At 38.9% G+C, this 23,434-nt stretch overlaps 1 protein-coding gene across 24 annotated transcripts in view; it reads left to right on the forward strand.

Moving 5' to 3' along the window:
* PTPRD (protein tyrosine phosphatase receptor type D) overlaps window positions 1-23,434 on the forward strand; it is a 2,527,413-nt gene that overhangs the window by 2,343,286 nt on the left and 160,693 nt on the right. For 10 of the 24 annotated variants that reach the window (XM_070794551.1, XM_070794548.1, XM_070794556.1 and 7 more), the window contains 4 exons: window positions 4,741-5,328; window positions 5,762-5,862; window positions 6,703-6,962; window positions 19,734-19,824. In XM_070794551.1, the coding sequence (XP_070650652.1) occupies window positions 4,741-5,328; window positions 5,762-5,862; window positions 6,703-6,962; window positions 19,734-19,824 (1,040 nt within the window). The remainder of the gene's footprint in view (window positions 1-4,740; window positions 5,329-5,761; window positions 5,863-6,702; window positions 6,963-19,733; window positions 19,825-23,434) is intronic. The other 14 variants (XM_070794552.1, XM_070794555.1, XM_070794550.1 and 11 more) reach the window with 3 other exon arrangements.

Raw genomic sequence — 23,434 nt, forward strand, 5'->3', positions numbered from 1 at the left:
CAAATGAGTTTTATAATAATAAAATGCCGGGAAGTGATAAATTATGCAAAGAAAGATATGCCTGCATACTTTAGGCAGTTCCTAGAGGCAGTTTTAGAAACAGTGATGTCTTTTAGAAGCAGGATATTTGAGCTGAGACTTGAATGGTGTGAGGGAGCAGATCCCATGAGGGTCTGGAAGGCAGATCATCTAGGGAGGAAAATCGTGTGATAGCCTCAGCACGCCAACCCCTCCCCCCCCAAAAAAAAGAAAAACAAACCTTGTTAGAAGAGCTGCCACCTTGAGCTGGGTTGATGACTTAATATTTTATTTTTTGTCATTTTCTCCTCCTGACCCCTTGTTCTGGGGTATCAAAAGACAACAAATTGCACAAAAGACGGGAAACAAAAAAGAGAACGAAGAAAGCAGAAAGTCTAATAGAGATTGCTCCTTTCTGAAGAATAGAGCTTCTTAGCGCTATTGAGACTTATACATTGGTCTGCCACGTTAGGAAAAGTCAGCATGAAGGAAGACCTGATGTTGTAAAACCAATAAATTAAGAGATAATTACAGAAGGATTCTCCTTCAATCCCTTTATATAGAAATCTCCCATGGAACATTTAAACTATGATTTGATTTACTCCTCCCGAATCACTTATGGCACAACTTTTTAGGAACACACCTCTATGTAAAGGCATAAAGCAAAGAACAGCTGTGATGTTGAGTGCCCTCCTGGGTGCTGTGCTCACTTCCAAATTTGTCTAAATGTCATAAGATTTGCCTCACTCATATCCCGCCACCTGGAACTGCCTCGAGCAGCAGGATTACAGATGGCAAAGCTCCTTCAAGGCAAAATCTTCTGGGCCTTATTTTTTTTAATACCATTGTATCAGGTTAATTCAGCACCCTGCATAGGAGATACAGTACACGTTAAGTGGGACATACTGACTGTCTAGCTACGGAACCAGCTTCTCCTGGAATGTAGCCAACTAAGAGTGAACCCCTAAAACTGAACCCCAAAATGAAAAAATACACTTCCTTCACCCATATTTATAATTGTGTCTTAAGAAAACTGAAGCATCTTACATGAAGCATCAACCTCCTATTGCCCATAATATGGGGAGGGATGTCTTATAATGAGGATGAAAAAGTAGAGGATTTGTCTCCAAGGGATGTGAATCCTAGAACAAGAATGCTACTGCCTACTTTAATGTCACTGAGATTAGCACGTCACTTTTTAGTCACTTTTTAGTACAGAACATTATTTAGCATTGTGGATCTTACACACAGAATTATTTCGCAGTTTACATTCGTGATTTCAGATCTTTCTTAATCAATGGAAACTTCATTAATGAGGAAATGCTTATAATTTAGATATCTGCATGTTTATTTTCTTGGGATCTCCTCACTGTTCTTGAATTGGAAATGGGAGAATCCATCTGAAGAATCCATTTATAGTCTTCTGGATTTTAAATCCAGAAAGAGATTGATAATCCTTCAAAGAGAAAAGCTCCAGTGTTTTGTTTTGTTTTGTTTTTCTTTTTGCTGCCAACCTGTAGTAAGAAAGCATTCCCTAGTCATTAGTGAACAGTGAATTTGCTTTGTTTTGTATACTATTTAAAAAAAAACCTTGTATTTATATGACTATGAAGAATTACTGAGTTTATCTCACAGATGTGAACTCCTAATAACCATAGTTATAAAGGTATTTCATTATAGCTTCCACTGAAAATTCACAAATCCCCATTAAATTTTACTTTAATCATAAAATTCCTGGTTTTAGGATAGGTCTATGTATAATACATTGTTCCTAGAATCTGCGAACAATCATATCTTTGAAATAAAGAGTACAGGCCATAACTTAAGCAATCCACATAGGATTCATGTAACCTGAGGGCTGCTTTTTAATAAAATGTTGGATTTTATGTTTCAGTGATTATGACATTTTTGTAGTTTCTTTGTTAATACTCCTGTGCTCTGTATCATAATAATGAGTCTACTGCATGAAATCTTGCAGTTTTAGGGAAATTCTTTTGTTTGAATTTTTTTCTTTATTTTTAAATGGATTTCACTACTGTACTGCCAGCTGTGTTTAAGGATGAGAGAAAAGTGACTATGATATGGAGAATTTGAAAGTAATTCTAGGCTTAGGTCAGTCAATTATGATTGTTACTACTTAGGCGCTAAGTTAAACTGAAGCTTAGTTTAGAGCCTTTGGGACTGAGTGCCTTGGTGGATCTCCAGTGATTGCTGTTACTAAGTAGTAGAGGGCAGCAGCACATGTGTACCATTTCTGAAGTCCTGGCAGATTTTTAAGAGGGAAGAATATAATAAGCAAATAACTCAAAAGTCAAAAGGGAGAATGGATTATACATCGTGACTTAAAAATTAGCTTATTTACTCTACAGAAGGACCCTCTCTGCTTATTCTAATATGCTCACTGCTAAAAATGCCCTCCAATCTGCCCAGAGTAAGTATTTAAGACTCCTCCATTTTCCAGCCCTCCAGCTCCTAAGTTGGAGCAAGCAGATCCATTGAGCCTGCCGCTGGGTGCTCAGTCGTGTACGACTTTTTGCGACCCCATGGACTGTAACCCGCCATGCCTCTCTTGTCCATGGAATTTTTCAGACCAGAATACTGAAGCAAGTTGTCATTTTCCTCTTCCAGGGGATTTTCCAAACCCAGGAATCAAACTTGTGTCTCTTGCATCTCCAACATCAGTAGGCAGATTCTTTACCACTACTGCTACTGCTACTGACTGCCACTGGATGGCCTTTAAAAGTGGTCCAGACAGTAACCCTAAGGCATCAGAAACCTTGAACCCAAACTCCACACACGTGGCACCATCTACTGGTTGTCTTCATTTCTCTACTTTGAGTATGCACTGCTCAGAGGACAGGGTCCCTGCGTTACCCATCTTTCATTTTCCCACCCATAGGCCTGTGTGCCAGTATATAAGTCTTTCCACAAAGTGAGTAGTTGGTAAATATTTTCTACATAGAACTTCTGAAAGCAAGAAATGGAGTGGGTTCCGTTGCCAATATGTACAGTTTTGGAGAATTCTTTTTAATCACACATGCAATGTTGTAGAATTCTCCTCATTCCTTTTTCTTTTTTTGGCCCGTTACTCCCTGGATGAAATACCATAACTTCCCACAATCATTACGCTAGCTGATTTATGCTGTGTTTACTGTTTACACATTTGGGGAGATTTCAGGTATTCTCTTCTTGTGTCTAGCTTCTACGGAGCTGTCCATCACCAGCTCCCAGAGCTTACTCAGACTCATGTCCATTGAGTCAGTGATGCCATCCAACCATCTCATCCTCTTCATCCCCTTCTCCTCCTGCCTTCAGTCTTTCCCAGCATCAAGGTCTTTTCCAATGAGTCAGTTCTTCACATCAGGTGGCCAAAGTACTAGAGTTTCAGCTTCAGCATCAGTCCTTCCAATGAATATTCAGGACTCATTTCCTATAGGATGGACTGGTTGGATCTCCCTTCAGTCCAAGGGACTCTCAAGAGTCTTCTCCAACACCACAGTTCAAAAGCATCAATTGTTTGGTGCTCAGCTTTCTTCACAGTCCAACTCTCACATCCATACATGACTACTGGAAAAAGCATAGCTTTGGCTAGATGGACCTTTGTTGGCAAAGTAATGTCTCTGGTTTTTAATGTGCTGTCTAGGTTGGTCATAGCCTTTCTTCCAAGGAACAATATCTAACTTACTTTTTAAGTTACCTACTTAACTTAGTTAACTTAACTAACTTATTTAACTTAGTTAAAGTAACAAGTTAGATAAGCAATATCTAACCTACTTAACATGAAAGGAAATTATGTACTTAGGAGAAATGAGCCCCTTGCCACAAAAAGTTAATATTCTTATTATTAATAATTATGATTATTATTAATGAAATACAAAATACTATTCTAAGGCTTTTACATGCATTTTCTCATTTAATATTCACAGCAAAATAGGGTGGGTCTTAATATAATTCCCATTCTAGTACATGCAAAACTTGGTGAGGATGACTGGCATGGAGAGTATATATAAAAATTACAAATTAGATCCACAGAAAATCTAAGCAACATTTTGTATTACCTTTTTTCTTCCTAACTTATAATCAGTATAATAGTTAACTGTTCGGCTGTGGATTCAGATACACCTGTGTTTGTCTCATAAATTTCTCACTTATTACATATCTGACTATGCACAGTTTTCTGTTTTATTTTCTTATGATGCAAAGTGAAGATAACAACTAATCACATAGTCAGGAGTGAAGAGTGTACTCAAGTGAGATACTACAGGTAGTGCTCTTAGTACAGTACCTGATACACTGCATACACTCAATGATTAAATATATTTTGATTATTATTATCTGTATGTTACTGGCTAATCCTTACTTAGCTTCATTTCTGTGTGGCATGAACCTCTATGTATAAAGAGTTGAAATGTGACAATATGCCTTTAAAAATCTCCTTAAATTTTCATTTCAGTAATAATTCCTATTTTCTCTCCATCATCACATTCTAATATTCATCCTACCTTCAAGAGTATGAGAAGGACCATGTTTCCACAAAGGCATATAGACCAAGCCTTGGACTTTTTATAAGTCAAGAAATGGGAATGCCTGTGGAATTACTTGAAATAAGTAATTTTTATTAGTAAGAACGGGAATGCCACTCCAAGGGGATTCCCATTCAACAGTGATTGAAATATGAACATCTGTGTAGGTTGGTCTTACCCCTCCATCCTGTTTCTCCAGTTCCAGGGAGACCCCGGCTTGTGATTAACCACACTCAGATGAATACAGCCCTCATTCAGTGGCACCCTCCTGTGGACACATTTGGACCCCTCCAGGGCTACCGTCTAAAATTTGGCCGAAAGGATGTGGAACCGCTTACTACTCTTGAGTTCTCCGAAAAGGAAGATCACTTCACGGCGACAGACATCCACAAAGGAGCGTCGTATATCTTCAGGCTCTCGGCCAGAAACAAAGTGGGCTTTGGGGAGGAGATGGTGAAGGAGATTTCTGTTCCAGAAGAAGTTCCAACTGGATTCCCTCAAAACCTCCAGTCGGAAGGCACCACATCAACCTCCACCCAGTTATCTTGGCAGCCACCTGTCCTGGCCGAGAGAAATGGCATTATCACCAAGTACACCCTTCTGTATAGGGATATCAACATCCCTCTTCTTCCAGTGGAGCAGCTTATTGTTCCAGCTGACACCACTCTGACACTCAGTGGCTTAAAACCAGATACCACATATGATGTAAAAGTACGTGCTCACACGAGCAAAGGGCCCGGGCCATATAGTCCCAGTGTCCAGTTCAGGACACTGCCTGTGAATCAAGGTAGGATTTGTCTGCTTACGGCCTTTCTCCTTTAAAGGAATGTCGGTCTTTGGAAATCAGTATTTTGAAGCTGTAGATAACTGATCGGCTCATTCATATTCATAGGTTCAGCAAAAGCAAAAAGGTAAGGTATGTAAAGCTTAACATGTTCTGGATGACTTAGATTTCAGTTAGAGAATGCCAAGCAAGTCTGGCTGACAGCACCCCAATGTTCCCAGGTAAGGAAAACACAGTAGAGTTGACTCAATTGGAGAGAAAGGAGAGATCTTGGTGAGAATGAGGTAGTAAAATGAATGCTTTTAACAGGTAGGCAAATCACACTTCTCTCTCTGATCAAAGTAGATGGTATCTAGCTTAAGCCTTCTTGTCCATGGAAGAGGACTGGTCGAATGTTTTTAGGAGTAGTTTAAATACACTGTTTTTCCTTTTCCAGCAGTGTTTGCAAAAAATTTTCATGTCAAAGCAGTAATGAAGACTTCGGTGCTGCTGTCTTGGGAGATTCCAGAGAATTATAATTCTGCCATGCCTTTCAAAGTAAGTTGTTTCCTAATGTGTAAGGTATCATGGTTAAACATGGAGTGGAGGGGGCAGGTCAGCCGGGGAAATCACTTAAAAACCACACAGACTGCTTTGATTCAGCCACACGTACGTCCTGTTCTCATTTGTGGCTTTCACATCACAGACGAAGTCTGGTTCTTGGCCAGTGTGACCTTTCCCCTCTCAGGAGGAAGCAGCAGCTCAGACCTAGGGCCTGCATTCCTTGTGGGTAACCTAGCACTTCCAAGTTGAACTTTTTACATCTGTACTGGTGCTTTTGATTTTTCATCAGAAAATGAAATTTGCATGGTTTCTATCTATTTATAATGCAGCATCCTGGGGTTTAAGTAATTTGTTTATTGGCCTGAATTCTTTGCATATTTTAAACTTCAGTTTGCCATAGAGAGATACTGAAAAGTGTTAGCAAAACATACAAGTCTGTGAAATAAAGAATAGAGAAGCATCTATAAAAGTAAAAAAAAAGTATTTGGGAACAAGAATGGAGGTGTTTGGGAAAAAGTGGTGTGTAAGATGCATTGAAAACTTAGAGCATTGCTGCATATTTTCCCTGAAGATCACAGACAACTGACAGGCCACATATTGATAGGTTATTGCACATTTGTGTTTTTTGATAGACTTATAAACCTTATATTAATAAGAAAAAAAAAAGGAAAATTGATGCCATCTCTAGAATTTGGGGAGCGCTTATAGGCTTACAAATTGCCCCAAATTAGAAATGACCCATATGTATTTTCCGTAAGCAGGTGCACATTAGTTTAGAAAATATTCCCTGCCTAACCGATAACCAAATCTTTTTGATTGGTTGTCTGTCTCCAGATTCTTTATGATGATGGGAAAATGGTAGAAGAAGTGGATGGCCGCGCTACCCAGAAGCTGATTGTCAACCTGAAGCCTGAGAAGTCCTATTCCTTTGTGCTGACGAATCGCGGCAACAGCGCCGGGGGCCTGCAGCACAGGGTGACTGCGAAGACGGCGCCCGACGTTCTGCGCACCAAGCCTGCCTTCATCGGGAAGACGAACTTGGATGGCATGATTACCGTGCAACTGCCCGAAGTACCTGCAAATGAGAACATAAAGTAAGTTGACTGAAGCTTAGGGCTGGACCACAGAAATGCATGTAAACAAGAAAAAGAGGTTACATCTTGATGTTACGTGGTTATAAAAAAATGCGTAGAATATATTGCTGTATATAGAGTGCAAGAGGCTTTTGCATAGGCTCACAGTTTTATTATTCATGTTCTATTGCATTTTCTAGAGTTCATTTTGACACAGATTCTCATTAATGTTGCATTAATGAGAGTGTTTTATGAAGTGGAAATTAAATCCAGTCAATTAAGTAGTTTGTTGGTTTTATATAGCTAGTTGATGGTAGCCAGTAGAAGAAAATAAGCGTTTTCACCAAAGTGTATTAAGTATGAGTATTGTGGTACACCCTGGGCGGGGGGAAGAGGCTACTGTCCCTGTCTTTAGTTTACCATAGGGTGAGGGGCACAGAGAAACAGAAAGATGTAATACATGCTAGTGATAGAGTCTGGGTCAAGAAAGTTTCTGAATTTAATCTTGATGGACAAAGAAGAGGTATACAAAAAGTCAGATGGAAGAAATTGTACACAAAGGCTCATGAGTACAGGAAGCAAGCGATTCTGTAAGCAGGAGCTGAGAGAGCCAGGGCAAGAGTGGTGAGAGGTAGGTGTGCAAGAACCAAGTCGTGCTCAGAAGTGGAGACGGTATCCTGTAGACCAGAGGTCCCCAACCTCCGGAATCTAATGCTTGATGATTTGAGATGGAGCTGATGTAATAATAATAGAAATAAAGTGCATGATACGTGTAACGTGCCAGAATCATCCTGAAAGTATCCCCCAACCCCTGGTTCGTGGAAAAAGTGTCTTCCATAAAACCATTCTCTGGTGCCAAGAAGGTTAGAGACTGCTGCTGTAGACAGTGAAAATCCATTAAAGGATTTTATACAGCAGAGTGACATGAGATCGTCTGTGTATAATAAAACCCAAGTTTCCTTTATTACCATTTTAGGAAATACTTATTGTGTGTCTGCTGCATGTTAGAAACTATGCTCCCAGCTTGGGATAAGACTAAACCCTTTGTCATTCCTTCTATTCCACATGATCAAGTTTGGAAGGAACTTGCTGTGAAAGGTTTGAAGGTCAAGCAGAGGCATTTATACATAGTTTATGGATGGCTGGAGCCTTTACATTTTGATGCAATCCGGTGACATAATTTAGGACAGTTCTTAGGGAAGACGGCTCCTGAAGGCATGTCAGAGGATTGGAGCACCACAGAGAAAAGTTTGGGGCAGTCACTGTGCAGTTAGTTGCTGCTGCTGCTGTTGTTGCTGTTCAGTCGCTGAGTCATGTCCGACTCGTTGTGATTCTGTGGACTGCAGCGCACCAGGCTTCCCTGTCCTTAACCATCTCTCAGAGCTTGCTCAGACTCAGGTCCATTGAGTCAGTGATGCCATCTAACCATCTCATCATGTGTCGCCCCCTCTGTCGTGCAGTTAGTTAATTCTAGACAAATAAGATTCTGAAATGAGATGGGGATGCTAGAAATGGGACATAGAGGCAGACAGAGAAGTGGGAAATGGCAACGGCCTTCATGGAGCAAGCAAGGGAGAGGAAAATGTCATAGATGGCTCTGAGGTTTGAGCTTGGATAATGAAATAAATGGTGCTGCCATTCATCCTGAAGGATGAGAGATCAGGAGAAAATTAATGAGTTTAAGTCTGTGTACATTTTACATGAGGTAAAAGTGAAATCAGCCTCCATTTTTATTAGTCTCCATTTTGTCCATTATTCTTTTTCTGTCATTCATAAAAATAGAAACAAGAATGGACTATTACTGTGATTTTTCTTCCAGCAAAATTTAATATGAAAATGAGATTATTTATTTGTTTAAATAGCCTGTGAATATTACTTGGTCTCTCACCCTAGTGCCAGACCATGTTTCATGGATTCAGTGGAGATGATGCAGACTTTCTCATAATTGGGGAATTTGGACAAGTAGAGAGTCAAGTGGAGTGGAGTCCTCAGTTCAGTTCAGTCGCTCAGTCATGTCCGACTCTTTGTGACCCCATGAATCGCAGCACGCCAGGCCTCCCTGTCCATCACAGACTCCCGGAGTTCACTGAGACTCATGTCCATCGAGTCAGTGATGCCATCCAGCCATCTCATCCTCTGTCGTCCCCTTCTCCTCCTGCCCTATGATACCAAAAATTAGATAGATAAGGGAGGCCACGGGAGGAGCTCCCAAACCCAGTTTAGTAGTTCAGGGAAGAAGTCCCAAAGAAAGCAACGTCTAAGCTGAGGTTTAAAAAAATGACAAGCAGCTGGTCTGGGGGTTTAGAGGGGGGAAGACACTGTTTCAAGAAAAGGACAGCACATGTAATATTTCACAAACAACAGGAAGACTAGCACCTGTTACTTAGCCACATCTTACCCATCCACTGAGACTTTTCAGCTGACATCCAACAAACATATGTTCTAGACATACTGTATTGCCAGCACTAGGTCTGAGAGTAGGAAGATGATTGAGATAAAACCCTACCTCACGGTGGGAGAACAGATACAGGGAATATATGATTAGAATATAGTAGAGCAACTACTGCCAGGCACTGTGGGAACGTAAATACAGAATTCTAACCCAACTTGGATGTCAAGAGAGAGATCCAGAAGCAGCTGATATCTAATGAGTCTTGAACAATGAGAAAGATTTAGAGAAGGTAAAATAGTTGCAAACAGTAAAGAACTATAAACAATGGGCTATGAGTTCAATCTATTAAAAATATGTACTGTCTAGTCAGGGAAAGAGTAGATGAAAGGTAAAAACAGTATCATATAATCTATGGTCTTAACTATTAAATGCCAAATTTTTCTTTATATAGTAAAAAAAAATCTCAATGCCTATTTACCAGATTAGCTTAGTAGAATGTCTTAGACATCACTGGAATGACATTTTAGTCCATGGTAGCAGATTTCTCTTTCATTTTCCAATTTATGAGTAAATTTATACTACAAAATTGAGTTTCTCTTTTAGTATTTTTCTTTAGATAGTTCACTTTTTCTTTTTGTTTTATTTATGTACTTACTCTTTGTAACATTTGAAATGGGAGTCAGGAAAAGGGATTAAAATGTTTGATAACAAAGACGAGAGACTATTACAGATCAGAAAAAGAAAGCAGACCATTATGGAAAAAAAATATGCTCTAGAAATTGCCATAAATATATTCTAAACACTGGGGAAAAAACAAGAGCAAAAGACAAAACTGGGGAAAGGTGTAAGAACCATAGGAAATGGAGAGCAAATATGTTAGCAAAAAACTCCAGATAATTCCTATTCATTATGTTTCCTAAAGGAGAAATATGTTTCATAAAGCTACCCACCCAGTCTCCTAGGTGGGTCATGTGGCGTCATCAGATATGACAAAAAGCTGTGTGCCAGGCTGTGCCACTTGCACTCATTGGAAGTTCAGAAATTAGAAGGGAGGTTTCTGTTAAATATTCTACAGGAAAAATGAGAGAGGAGAAAAGAATTGATTCCAGAGCTCTGGAGTGGGTTGCTAATTTGGATTTATGTAAAAGCTAACTACAAAAATGAGTCCAATTTGTTTTTATATAAAAATACAATTTTGATTATTGAAAGGCTGTTTTGTTTTATCAACAGAAACTGTGCTTTCCTTGTTTCTGGCCAAGAAAACTGAGAGATCTTAATCCCCGACCCGAACTCCTCGCCATCTAAACATAAATCTGTCTCTTGTAAACATAATGCAGGTAGAGCTCCTTGCTTCTGGGATTTCACTCTTGGTTCTTGTGTCGAGGAGCTCAGCAATCCTTTAGGGAAAGGCCAGATTTCTTGTGGAACAGCCATGGGGGTACTGCAGGTTCTAGTTTTAGGAATTTTGTGGGACTTCAACCTTCTGCTTGAATACACTAAGGGGACAGAATGCTGGTCAGAAACTTGAGCAATGCCACCATCCTACAGTAGCAAGTTGTGATAACAAAGGAGACTTCTGTGACTGTGTGGAGCAGGACTTTACTCTGGTTGGTTAAAAAAGAAAGAAAGAAAGAAGCACCACACAGATTGTACTCAGAGAAAAAGCTGCCAGAAGGTACCTGATGTAAATTAACTCCACAGCAACAATTTCATGTTTCTGAAAAATAAACATGAAGAAAAAGAGCATTCTATAAAATTTCAAATTTCTTTGATCTTACTGATTTGGCTTTCAGATTATCTTTCTTTACAAAAATAAAAAAGTAGACATTCTTAGAAGCAAAATTGATTCATCACACATGGCACCACTAAAAGCAGCTCTGTGTTTTAATTTATAAGCTATTTAGTATTTAATTGATTAATCATATTTTTGTTATTGACATGGCAAAGGCTTAAATGCGTATAGCCCTTTACAGTTTGCTGAACGTATTACATCATTTGACTTACGTTTCCCACCTATATGGTAGGTGTTCTCCCCTTTTACAGGTGAGTAAGGTGAGGCTCAGAGATGCTAAGTGGCCCAAGCAAGATCAGAGTCGCTACTGCTAATAGTTAATAAGGACAGAGAACTTCCTAGGTGTTCTTCAAAGGACACTGCACACAGTGACTGCCATCATCTTCACACCAAGGGCCCTCTTCATTTTACAGCTGAGGAAGCTACAAGGTAGTATACTATTGAGCTGTCTAAAGTTTAGGCTTTTCTGTAAGCTGTTATGAAAAAACTCGAACAAATTTTTTGGCCAACCCAATGATTTGCCCTGGCAATACAATAGCAGAGAGGAAAGATTTGAGCTTAGGCAGTCTGGCTCCAGAGTCTACATGTTGAACCACAACTGTGCCTCTGACCATAAAATGTATTGACCAAACAAGGACATTTTTTTCCTAGGACCATCATAAATACGTAAGAACTCCATGACAATTAGGCATCCATAGGACGGCCCCAGACACACCTCAGAATCAAGAGGAATCAGTTACAAATGCTCAGCCACAGATTTTAGAAAAATATGTTAAATGTGGAACACTAAAATTGGTAGGTTGTCATGCAAATTTAGAGGTGAGAAATAAAGAGGCTCCCCACAGGCAGTACTGTCACCCGCCATTTTATAATTGATGAAAATGGAACCTAAGGCAATTAATAACGTCTGACAACACATAGCTTAAAAAATTAGAAACCTTAATTTAAACACAGAAACTGGAAAGATCATTCAGACAGCTTTGGTTTTTCTGTGGTTAATTAATTTGAGTTAAACAGTATATATACCCAAATGACCACAGCAAAAAAAAAAAAAAAAAGAAATTATAAATCAAAAAATTATGCAAGGCATGACATTCATTAAACTCTGAGACAAATTTTGACCTCCCAGTTAAATAATGAGTTCAAGAATGCAATATGGACTGTTAATACAAAAAGCCTTCCTCAATTTGAAGTGGGACTTCCACAAAGACCAGAGCTCACCTTCCCATATAATTATATGGAGCTGGGCCCCCTGATGAAAACATATTAAATAAAATTAGTAAAACTTTACTTAGTATAATTAAAATTCTGAAGGTTAGATTTAACTTGCCTAATTAAATCTAATATACTGGGAAAACGCAGCTTGCTTTGTAAGTAGTCCAGGGCTTTCTCAAATATATTGACTCTCAAGTTATTTATTTTTCTATTAGTTTCTTAGTTAAGGTCTATGTTGGAAAGAGTATTTGAAGGCTGAACTCCAAGCTGGAGTTAGACATGCAAAGTGCTTTCATTGTTGTTCATGTGTTAGCGACTCAGTTGTGTCTGACTCTTTGCGACCGAATGGACTGCAGCCCACCAGTCTCCTCTGTCCGTGGAATTCTCCAGGCAAGAGTGCTGGAGTGGATTGCCATTTCCTTCTCCAAAATAAAGCTGATCTATGTCTAAAAGCAATTTTTTTTTTTTAATTTAGAGCAGGTTCTTTGAGTTCATGTGATTTGGTTGTTACGAACTTGTAGGGACATGTTAGTTCCTCATTTTACTCTTCTTATCAGTTATCTTACTTCCCTTAATATCCTGTGAGATTATAACTAGGGTCACGACTTTGCTGTATCGAAAAGAACCTTTGCAGTAAGGAGTTATATATTTTACAAATTATGTTCAGGTAAGTTGTTGCTGGTTTGGATTGAAAGAAGACGCTTGATGAGGTTTCAAGTTGTAAAGTTCTAGTGCAATAGAAGAGTTCTAAAATGGTTTTGACTGCCCTGATCTAAAGTGAAGTCGCTCAGTCATGTCCAACTCTGCAACCCGTGGAGTGAAGCCCACCAAGCTCCTCTGTCCATGGGATTCTCCAGGCAAGAATACTGGAGTGAGTTGCCATTTCCTTCTCCAGGGGATCTTCCCCACCCAGAGATCAAACCCAGGTCTCGCACATTGCAGGCAGATCTAGGAGAGGCATAAATCCCCAAGAATTACATGCTTCACCCACTTCTACTTTTCAGTGAAGAATTCAGTGATAAAATGGCAAAGTCAACAAATTTGGGGAATATATGTATATCTGTTTCAGGAATGCATTTTGAAAAATGCAAACATGTCTTAAACATAGAAGAAAATAATCAACAAAAAAATGGTTCTTTAAAGACCATATAGTTGTGATCATTGATCTAATCAGAGGTCAGGAAAGGTTTCATCTGGCAGTAAAATTGAGTTCCTATTTGAGAAAAGAGAAGAGTTAACTTGGAATTTGTTGGGAGTGACAGAAGGTTCTAGACAGATGGTACAGAATGATCAAAGATGGAATGGACCAAAGTAAATTCAAGAAACTAAATGCCCAGCAGGGTATAGCTCACAGGACACAGAGAGATAAATTCCAGGATCCATTGAAAAGTTCTTTAAAATGGAAATGTTACAGTTAATTTTCTATTGTAAAATATGGTAAAATTTCAGAGATTGGACTAAAGGAGGTTAAATTCCATGGAGATAGAAATTTAGGAGTAATCCAAGCATGAGACAATGCAATAAAGCTGAAGCAGTGGCAGTAGGGAGGAGGAGAAGTGAATGCAGTATAGAGAGTTTGGAAGCAGTAGAGTTTCATGGTAACTTGGGTATGAGAGAGGGAGAGAGTTAACACAGATCGTCAGTGATAACACCTAGGTTTACAGCATGCACTAAAATCGATCATGGTACAGTATTGAAAGAGGATTTATTTTGGAGCCATATTTTTTGCTGTTGTTTTATTTTAACCACAGTAAATTTGAGGTACTTTTGTGACATAGAAATGGAAATATAAAGTTGGAATGGGAGACACTTGTGGAGTTCAGAGGAGCCCTCTTAGCTGAAGATATGAATCTGTAAATCATCTGCATTGAGGGATTAACTGATTCCCTGACTGGAGTGAGATCACATGGCAAGAAATGAGGAAGGAAAGAGAAATCATTGGCTAGATCCTTGAGGAGCTCCACCCTTATTGAAAAGCTGGGTAGCAGATAATAAATCCTGCTTATGTTAACATGGTGAGAGATCTTAGTAGAAAACTAGGAGAGCTGGATACAGAGGAAGAACTGAAAATGTTTCCTGTAGGGTCTTATGAATACTCAGATCAAATAAGAGAGTCTAAAACTCTCCTTTTGATGCAAGCTTGAGGACCCTGGTGAAGGTGATGAGGGGGCAGATGGGGCAGAAGCTAGAGCACCGTTGACTGGGGAGGGAATGGAAGGTAAAGTCCTAGAGAACAACAAGGACTGTTCTTCTCAGTACTGGGGCCACAAGAGGTAGCAGAGAGTGATGACTGGAGCAGGATGCAGTTTGCTTTGTCCTTCCAGTGATTGAAAGCTAATGGATAGAATCCAGTGAGAGTGGAGATATTCAGACATATGGCAATCTAGAACCAGTCAGTCCTAAAGGAAATCAACCCTGAGTATCATTGGAAGTACTGATGCTGAAGCTGAAGCTCCAGTACTTTGGCCACCTGATGTGAAGAACCGACTCACTGGAAAAGACCCTGATCCTGGGAAAGGTTGAAGGGAGGAGAAGGGAGCAAACTCCAGGAGATAATGAAGGACAGGGATGCCTGGCACGCTGCAGTCCATGGGGTTGCAAAGAATCAGGCACAACTTAGCGACTAATCGACAACAGCAAGGAGTATGATGTATGGTCAGCATCCTAAGAGTGGGATGTGGGACCCAATTCAAGAAAAAGTAACTGACCTTGAAAAGTGGAGCCAGCCCTTCTACTGTACCAATGAGAAAGACTACAGTTTGCATCTAGATATAGGTGGTCTTGTAGTTTGTTAGAGGGGGAGGGAATTCTTGTCTAATTTTTTTTTTCTCTGTATATAAGACATAAAGCCATCTTGTAGCAGAGAGGCATGAGCATCCAGGATTTGAGGCCAGGAAAGAAAGTTTGAAAAACTTTCTGTGGATATTGAAACTAGGTAACTGGTCATCATATTGACAGGCAGCGTTGAACTTCTATTTGTGTTTGCTGAATATGAACTTACAGCATCGTTCTACCCTGTTCATGATTTTTCAAACTGTATTCCGCTCCTTGTGTTCAGGCACAGAGAAAGGCAATGATAGATTTCAGTTAAGGTGGAGTGGAGGATGTGGGTTTTGGAACAAAAGAGTTCAAGGAATTTTGAATCTTGGGTGGTTTGTGGGCCAGCCCTCTGAAGGATTAAATCACCCAAAATAATGGCAGAGTTTGGGGAAAAGAAAAAAAAAGACCATCAACCCAGGGTGGGTGGAGAAACTTCCACATAAGGAAGATTCTGAAGAAGTTAATAGATGGCAAAGATCTGTAAGAGAAGACCATAACATAGCTGAATTGTATAATCTTCCAAGAGAAGGGGCCGGGTTTTTTTTGGGGGGTTGGGGAGGGGTGGCTTCCTAGGTGGTGCAGAGGTAAAGAATCCGCCTGCTGATGCAGGAGATGTAAGAGATACGGGTTCAGTCCCTGGGTCAGGAAGATACCCTGGAGTAGGAAATGGCACCCCACTCCAGTATTTCTGCCTGGAGTATCCATGGACAGAGGAGCCTGGCAGGCTACTACAGTCCATGTTGTTGCAAAAAGTCAGACAAGTCTGAGCGTGCACACACACATGTGTGCACATTGTATTCTGTAGCAAAAGTGTGGAGGGAAAGACACCTACAAGAAGCAACAGGGAACTGGGAAAGAAACCCCAAGCCCTAAACGTTGGTTCATGGCTGAGGGAGGGGGTAAATTGACGAGCCACTGCTGGAGAAGTCTACAATGGAGGCAGTATCCTGATGGGACAGCTAAGCCTCATGAAAGGCAGATGGGTGGTTGTTTATGAAATTGTAATTGCTGAGAATACAATTGAAATGTATGGACTTAGACCCAGGAGTTCCAAATCCCCTCCTCCTCATTTCTTCGGGAGGTGAGAGCTACTTTGAAGCAGGTTCCACATTGCCTGCCCTAGTTGAATGCTTTAGAGATCTCGGAGAGAAAAGGTTATGGATATCTGGCCACAGTGTTAATTAATTGTTATGGGGGAGGCTATTCAAATCTTATCTGAGCCATAAATGACATGAGTAGTCAAGGAATGCTGCAGAAGAAAGAACAAATTCTTTTTTCATGTACAAGAATGGCAACTCAGAGTATGGAAGCAGAAACAAAATTAATAGAATTCATCAGCTTAACCTGGATTTAGAAGATTCTGAAGGAAAACAATGGGAACTCCCTGATCGTGTGCAGTATCATCGCTTTAGGCAAAGAGAAGCTATTCTGACTTTGTGCAGTTGGTAATGAAAAGCAAGAGTTTCCCTGACAAGTGTGTTTATCAAGTCCAGCCACAGTGTCATTCTGTACGCTAGGTTGCAGCCCCTGTCATTCTTCTCCAAGCTGATTTAACATGATGGACTTGTTTGGCAATTCCTTCAGGTTGTGGGAGGACAGGAAGAGGAGGAAGCTTACTCTGGATCATAAACTAAAAGATATTGGCCTCACTCATATACTCTACTCTTCCTTCTCCTTACCCTCCTTGCTCATCAAGATTATTTGTAGGAAAGAAAACGGATGGCCAAGTGATGCGATTCCATGAGCCTGCTGATGAGTTCTTCAGAGCTCCATGGAGAGAATGCAGCTAGTGCTGTCTGGTTTGACTTGAATTTCTAGGTCAGGGAGAAAAAAAAAAAAGTTTGATAAGTCCTTTAATCTGCATCTCAGGGAATTTCCCTGTCCTCCTGTGTCTGCGTTCTCATCCGTCTCTCCCACTATGATGGTCAGTACCAGCCCGTAGCAGCTGGCTTCTGTTAAGTGCTATATGATGCACACTCTTCTGAGCACTTTGTGTTCATTCATTTTCCCTCAATAAGTCTGATATTATTTACTCACATTTTCAGAATGTGCAGCTGAGATTCAGAGATGTTAGATGATCAACCCGGGATCACACGGCTTATTAGTGGCAGAACCTACATTCTGGGCTAGATGTGTCTCTAGATGCCACATTCTTTACTAGAAACACTCTAGATCTGCACAGCCCAGCAAATGTCATGAGAGCCACATGTGAAATATTACACTTTCTAGGAGGTATGGTGAAAAGTACAAAGAAATGGATGTAATTAATTTTAATTACATATTTTATGAAGCCCAATATATCCAGAATATTATCATTTAACATGTGACCATTATTAAAAAATATTGCTATAATATTTTACATTTATTTTTCATATTAAGTTTTTGAAATCCATTGTCTTTTATAGAGCTGTCAGTTCAGACTAGCCACATTTTAAGTGTTTGATAGCCACTGGAGGCTAGCGGCTACCATACTGGACAGAGTTGCTCTAGACTCTGTTTATGGAAATGGAGTTCTTAATCACAAAGGATTTGCTGAGTTTATTACAGATTTTGCCTTAAGAACAATGAAGGCTACTGTGAGTGTGATTAATCTCTGTAATAGAATGTGACACAAGCTTGATGGAGCCCATCCTGCTCTCATTCCTTTCCTGAGTGGCAGCCTTCTCTTCTAAAGGTGGTGTTCATTTCCACAATAAATTTCCACAAAATTTATAGAGTCTAAGAAGTGCTTTATGATACAAAGTAAATGAAACAAAAGCAGACTGTTGCCATAGTTTACACACACACACACACACACACACACACACACGTGCTTTATGATACAAAGTAAATGAAACAAAAGCAGACTGTTGCCATAGTTTACACACACACACACACACACACACACACACACACACACACACAGGCTTCCCCAGTGGCTCAGTGGTAAAGAGTCCGCTTACAATGCAGCAGATGCGGGTTCAATCCTTGGGTTGGGAAGATACCTTGGAGAAGGAAATAACAACCCACTACAGTATTCTTGCCTGGGAAATCCCATGGACAGAGGAACCTGGCAGGCTACAGTCCATGGGGTTGGAAAGATTCAGACATGATTGACTAAGCACAACACGCACGCACACACACACGTACACATATATGTAAATGTATGTATGTAGGTATAATATATAGATTTATTTCCCCTTGGGCTTCCCTTGTGGCTCAGCTGGTAAAGAATCTACCTGCAATGCGGGAGACCTGAGTTCGACCCCTGGGTTGGGAAGATCCCCTGGAGAAGGGAACGGCTACCCACTCCAGTATTCTGGCCTGGAGAATTCCATGGACTAATTCCATGGACTGTATAGTCCATGGGGTCGCAGAGTCAGACATGACTGAGTGACTTTCACTTTCACTTTCACTTATATCCCCTTACTGTTTTATCTTGAGCAATTATTCCATCTCTATGAATTTTATTTATTTATTTGGTCAGTTACCTGTTCTTAAAGTTATTTTTTTTTTAAACAAGGCAAAGGGAAATTATGCATTTCCTATAATACATGAACAGTAGGAAGTGATTAATGTGCTGTTATTATACATCTATGTTCAAAGTCTTTGTATAGGAACTACCAAAAATCAGTATGAACAGAGTGCCTGTGAATACAAGAGCAGAGTATACACTATATAGAAGTCAAATAATTTTACAAATAACCTGTATCTGTTTGGGGACAGGTACTGTTATACATAAAGTGAAGTTGACCATTCTCAATGTGAGGCCTTGCTTATTAATCTTTTTGTCTCTTCCTATAAGTGTATTATATTGAAATCTATTTTTAAACCCTCAGATAGTGACTGTCTCAAAATTTCTGGAGTTCTACCTTAAGATGTGCAATTTGATGGGTAGGAAGCGAGGAGAACCTTTATGCCTTTATATATTTAATAACTGTGAGATGACAAGTAATTTTTATGCTTTTATTTTTTCCAAATAAAAAGTACTTATATGGTGTATAAACAAAATCATCATCACTGTACAGGCATTTGTATGAGCTTAGAGTAATTTTTGAGGAGGGCGTGGCAACCCACTCCAGTATTCTTGCCAGGAGAATCCCCATGGACAGAGGAGCCTGGCAGACTACAGTCCATGGGATCACAGAGTCGGACATGACTGAGCAACTAAGCACAGCACAGCACCGAGTAATTTTTATTACACATCTTCTTTTTAAAAAACCCTCTTATAAATTAATGTTATAGAAAATTCTTGGCTCAGCAGCCTTTGGTGGTGGATTTCAATATACCTGCCTTGCATGTGTCCAGCAACAGGGTACTAACAAACTCTTTCTCTTCTGTTTATGATACCTAATAAAGGGCAGTCAACCATAGTAATATTACCATACAAGATCATTGAAGTTACACATAAACGTCTACCCATGTTGTTTTTAAAATTGAACAAACTGGTGGTTATTTGTCATTGATGGACAAGTCACCCCATAATCATAATTTGCTTTCAATCTCAATCACTGGTCTGTGGAAGATTTAAGGATATATCCATCTTCTTTTCCCTCTGAACTAACCTTATTTTTATCTGTCTATTCTCGTGCAGAGGTTACTACATAATAATTGTGCCTTTGAAGAAATCTCGTGGGAAATTTATCAAGCCATGGGAGAGTCCAGATGAAATGGAATTAGATGAGGTAAACTGTGTTTTGGGTGGTATCTTTGATTAGTTACTTAATTTTTAAAATAAATCTTTCCTCTCTATGGAGACCTTTCAGCATCTGATCTGGGCGGATCAGCTCCTACATGGCTGGCTGGTCAACTGCCTAGTTGGATGGTTCAGTGCTATGGGCATGTTAACCTCTTGGGATCCCAACAAAGAGCTTTTTCTTTAATTAAAAGACATTAAGCTGCTGTAAAGCTTACAACCTATCTAATCTTTGTTGGCTTTAATATTTTGCCCCTTGCTCCTTGTAAAGCATAATGCAGAGGTGTGGAAGGAGAAGTGAATTGTCAGCAAAGACTTAATCACCACTGTTAGGAATTCCAAGGTCCACTTCATTAGTGCAGTGGTGGTTGAGGTTGTTAAAAATGCTAAGTTACAGTTTGCACCAGAGTTCAACACTTGACCTACTATGTGTTCTTGACCAATTGCCGACAGAATTGTGCTGATTAGCACATTTTTACTTCCTTCTGTATTTTATAGGATTTCAGAGTCAAAAATGCATATAACTTTAGGAGCAAACAAATCACAGAATTTTGAGCTGAGCAAGAAATATGGTACAAAAGTACCGTAAAGTAGTATGATTTTAATTTCTAAAATCTTATAATAACAACAGTAAGTACATTGGTATTGTTTTTGCAAAAAGAACTTTTTTTGAAAGTGAATACATACAATATAGAACAAGAGCTAATTTTTCATATTCACATTTTGAAATACCATAAAGGAGAGACTTTTATGATTTTAATATGATTCTAGTCTGAATCAGTTCAGAAGTCAAAAAGCCCAAAGCCCCTCTTTGGGGAAATCTGATATTTTAATATACTGAATTTATTTACAGCATGTTGTACCTCTTTTAAATCAACCTGTTATTCTTAGGTATTTTCTCTCCATCAAATTAGTTCATACAAAGCAAAGAAAAGCAGAAATTTCCTAACTGTATTACAGGGAGATGATGTTTATTTCATTCATGTCTGTACTAAGGAGACTATGATCTTGAGAGATAAGGACTGTTAACTTCTTTTGGCAAACATATGTCATCCCTAGAAGTATGGCTCACCACCACCCATTTCATTTATCTGACTTCAAGTTGATCAAGTTTGGAATGGGAGATGAGTTCAAGGTTAGGTCTGTGTTTTGTGTCAAGGTGTAGTGATTAGATAAGCATTGAAGAAGTGTAAAATGAGGCACATTTCTATAATGTTGTCAAGTAATTTAGGCTTTATATTTTACTTTTTTTTTTCTGCTGGTATTAAAGGAACAAAATCCTTTTTATGCTGTCAGAGGAGTCTATCTGCAAATGCCAGTTGATGAGCTGTTCTGTAAACATTTTGAAACAAGTCATGGTTTACTTGCAACTCATCAGTTAATCCTAACATATTCTTTATTATTTTAATTAATTCTCAGCTAAAATATAGAATTCAGTTGGAATTGGATTTAAAATGGAAAGGCAGCTTATAAAATCTGACTCTATCTATTGAAAAAAACAGTTTCCAAGGAGTTAAGATCCAAGCCAAAAATGATATCAAATACTTAAAAAAAAAAAAAAGCTTTCCTTAGAAGTAGAGCCATTTGATAGTAAGTAATAACAGGCTGATTCTCTTTTATAGCCAGGTTTTAACCTCCAAAATGTACAGCAATTCTAATGGATTAAAGTATAGAGCTATATGACATTGAACTTTCTTGCAATTAAATTCTATGGGTCTCTGCTGCTGATTCCCATAACAAAGGGTCATTTTAATCATCCCACAAGTTGTGGTGCATTAATCTGTATAATAGTTCGATAAAGAACATTTATTAATTCAAAATTTTGGGGTCAGGATGGGTTCTTTCCCACTTTTGTTACTGATATAATTGAGACCACATTGTAGAATTAATGGTGGAAGAAATAAGATATGCATTGACTGGAAAATGAAAATTATTTCTGATAAAAAACTAAAGCCCTTGATACATCTTCTGGAATTACCTCCAGTACATCTTGTAACTATTGTGGAGGGAACAAATGAAAGTAGGCTATGGCCTCACTTTGTGCTTACTCATCCAGGTTCTGATTCCTACAGACAGGGTTTTTTTTCCCCTACCATGGATAATAAAAGCATTGTAGTAATTTTATCTATAGCTTGGTACTGCCAGGTTTGACAAAGCTGTGTTCCTCTCTTAAATGTATTTGACCAAGTGATTTTTTAGAAAGGCCTATAATTCAAATCACTGAAACCCTATCATCGAATAGAATGGTGGCCTAAGGGGATTTCCACATGTGTGCTTCACATCGAGGCCCAATAAAAATAGCAAGAGGCTTTCTAAACACAGTCACTCTCAGTATTGTCTTCTGAGCTCATTTATCCTTTGTCTGGGGATAATCTTCACATAATAAATTCATAGACTGGAAGTCTTAGTTGTCAAGGTCAGACTGGGCAGAGCAGACCTTGATAGTCAAAATGAATTTTGGACAGAATGACTCCTAAAAATGTTAGTTATATTTAATTCAGGGCAAGTCTTGTAATATATCATAAGCTTTCATCGCATTGTACTTCAAAGGCTTGCTATAAAATAATGTGGTCATTTGTGGTTGTAACTTGAACATATTGGCTCACTCATGTCATCTGAGCACACTTGACCCATTTAAAGTATAACACAGGAAGCATCCCACAGAGATTAGGGCAGCCTAAGGTTCCAGGTTTGACCTTAGGGAATGGCAGCATTGGGTCTAAGGAGGACCAAAACACTGAAATATTTTAAGGTACTTCCTGTAAGTCTTCTAAAGAAACCCCAGCAAAAGGTACTCACTCATGACAGTGATATGGATGAATTATGACAGTTGCCTACATCTGAAGTATGAATAAAATCAAGGTAGGGTTTGATCAGTGAAGTAGAAGAGGGGACACAGTTGCATAAACAACTGATGGTAAATGTTTCTGATTAACCAACTTCAAAAAGCTTTTCAGCTCATCTGTACTGCATTTGTCCTTCTCAAAGTAGAGGCCCTTCATCTCCTACATATCAACAAGAACTTTTGTAGTGACTTTTCAAGTATATATTAAACATTTACATAAGAATTTTAAAAAATATTTAAAGAATCCAGAAAAAAAAGAAAGTATGCATTTTTCTGTGTTAATGAAAGCAGATACACAAAAATCATATATTTAAGTATAGACTCAGTTAAAACAATTAAGAGTAGTAATTTAGCCTAATGTTGCATTTGTGTTTCTTTTATATTGTGCAGCCTCCAACTAAACAAAAATATGGTTGTAAAAAATTTCTTACAAATAATTTCATTGTACCAATTGAATCCAATATTATTACTTTCTATTGTGCCTCAGTTTCCTCATTTATATAGAGGTAATAATAATCTATCTTATAGAGTTTTTATGAGTAAATGAAATACGCTATGTTTAGTCTCTTGAGAATGGTGCCTGGCACCTAGTAAATACTTAACAAATACAATTGTTATTGCCATTATCATTATTATAAGAAAACCTAAATTTGACAACAGGATTGAAAGATAGTGCTATATTTCTAGACTAGCTTTATTTTAGGCCAGCTGGTCCATAACTGATCAGTCTATCTGAATTTATCATCAGATGGTC

This window comes from Bos indicus, chromosome 8 (genome assembly GCF_029378745.1).
Source record: "Bos indicus isolate NIAB-ARS_2022 breed Sahiwal x Tharparkar chromosome 8, NIAB-ARS_B.indTharparkar_mat_pri_1.0, whole genome shotgun sequence".
NCBI classification, from domain to species: Eukaryota; Metazoa; Chordata; class Mammalia; order Artiodactyla; family Bovidae; genus Bos; species Bos indicus.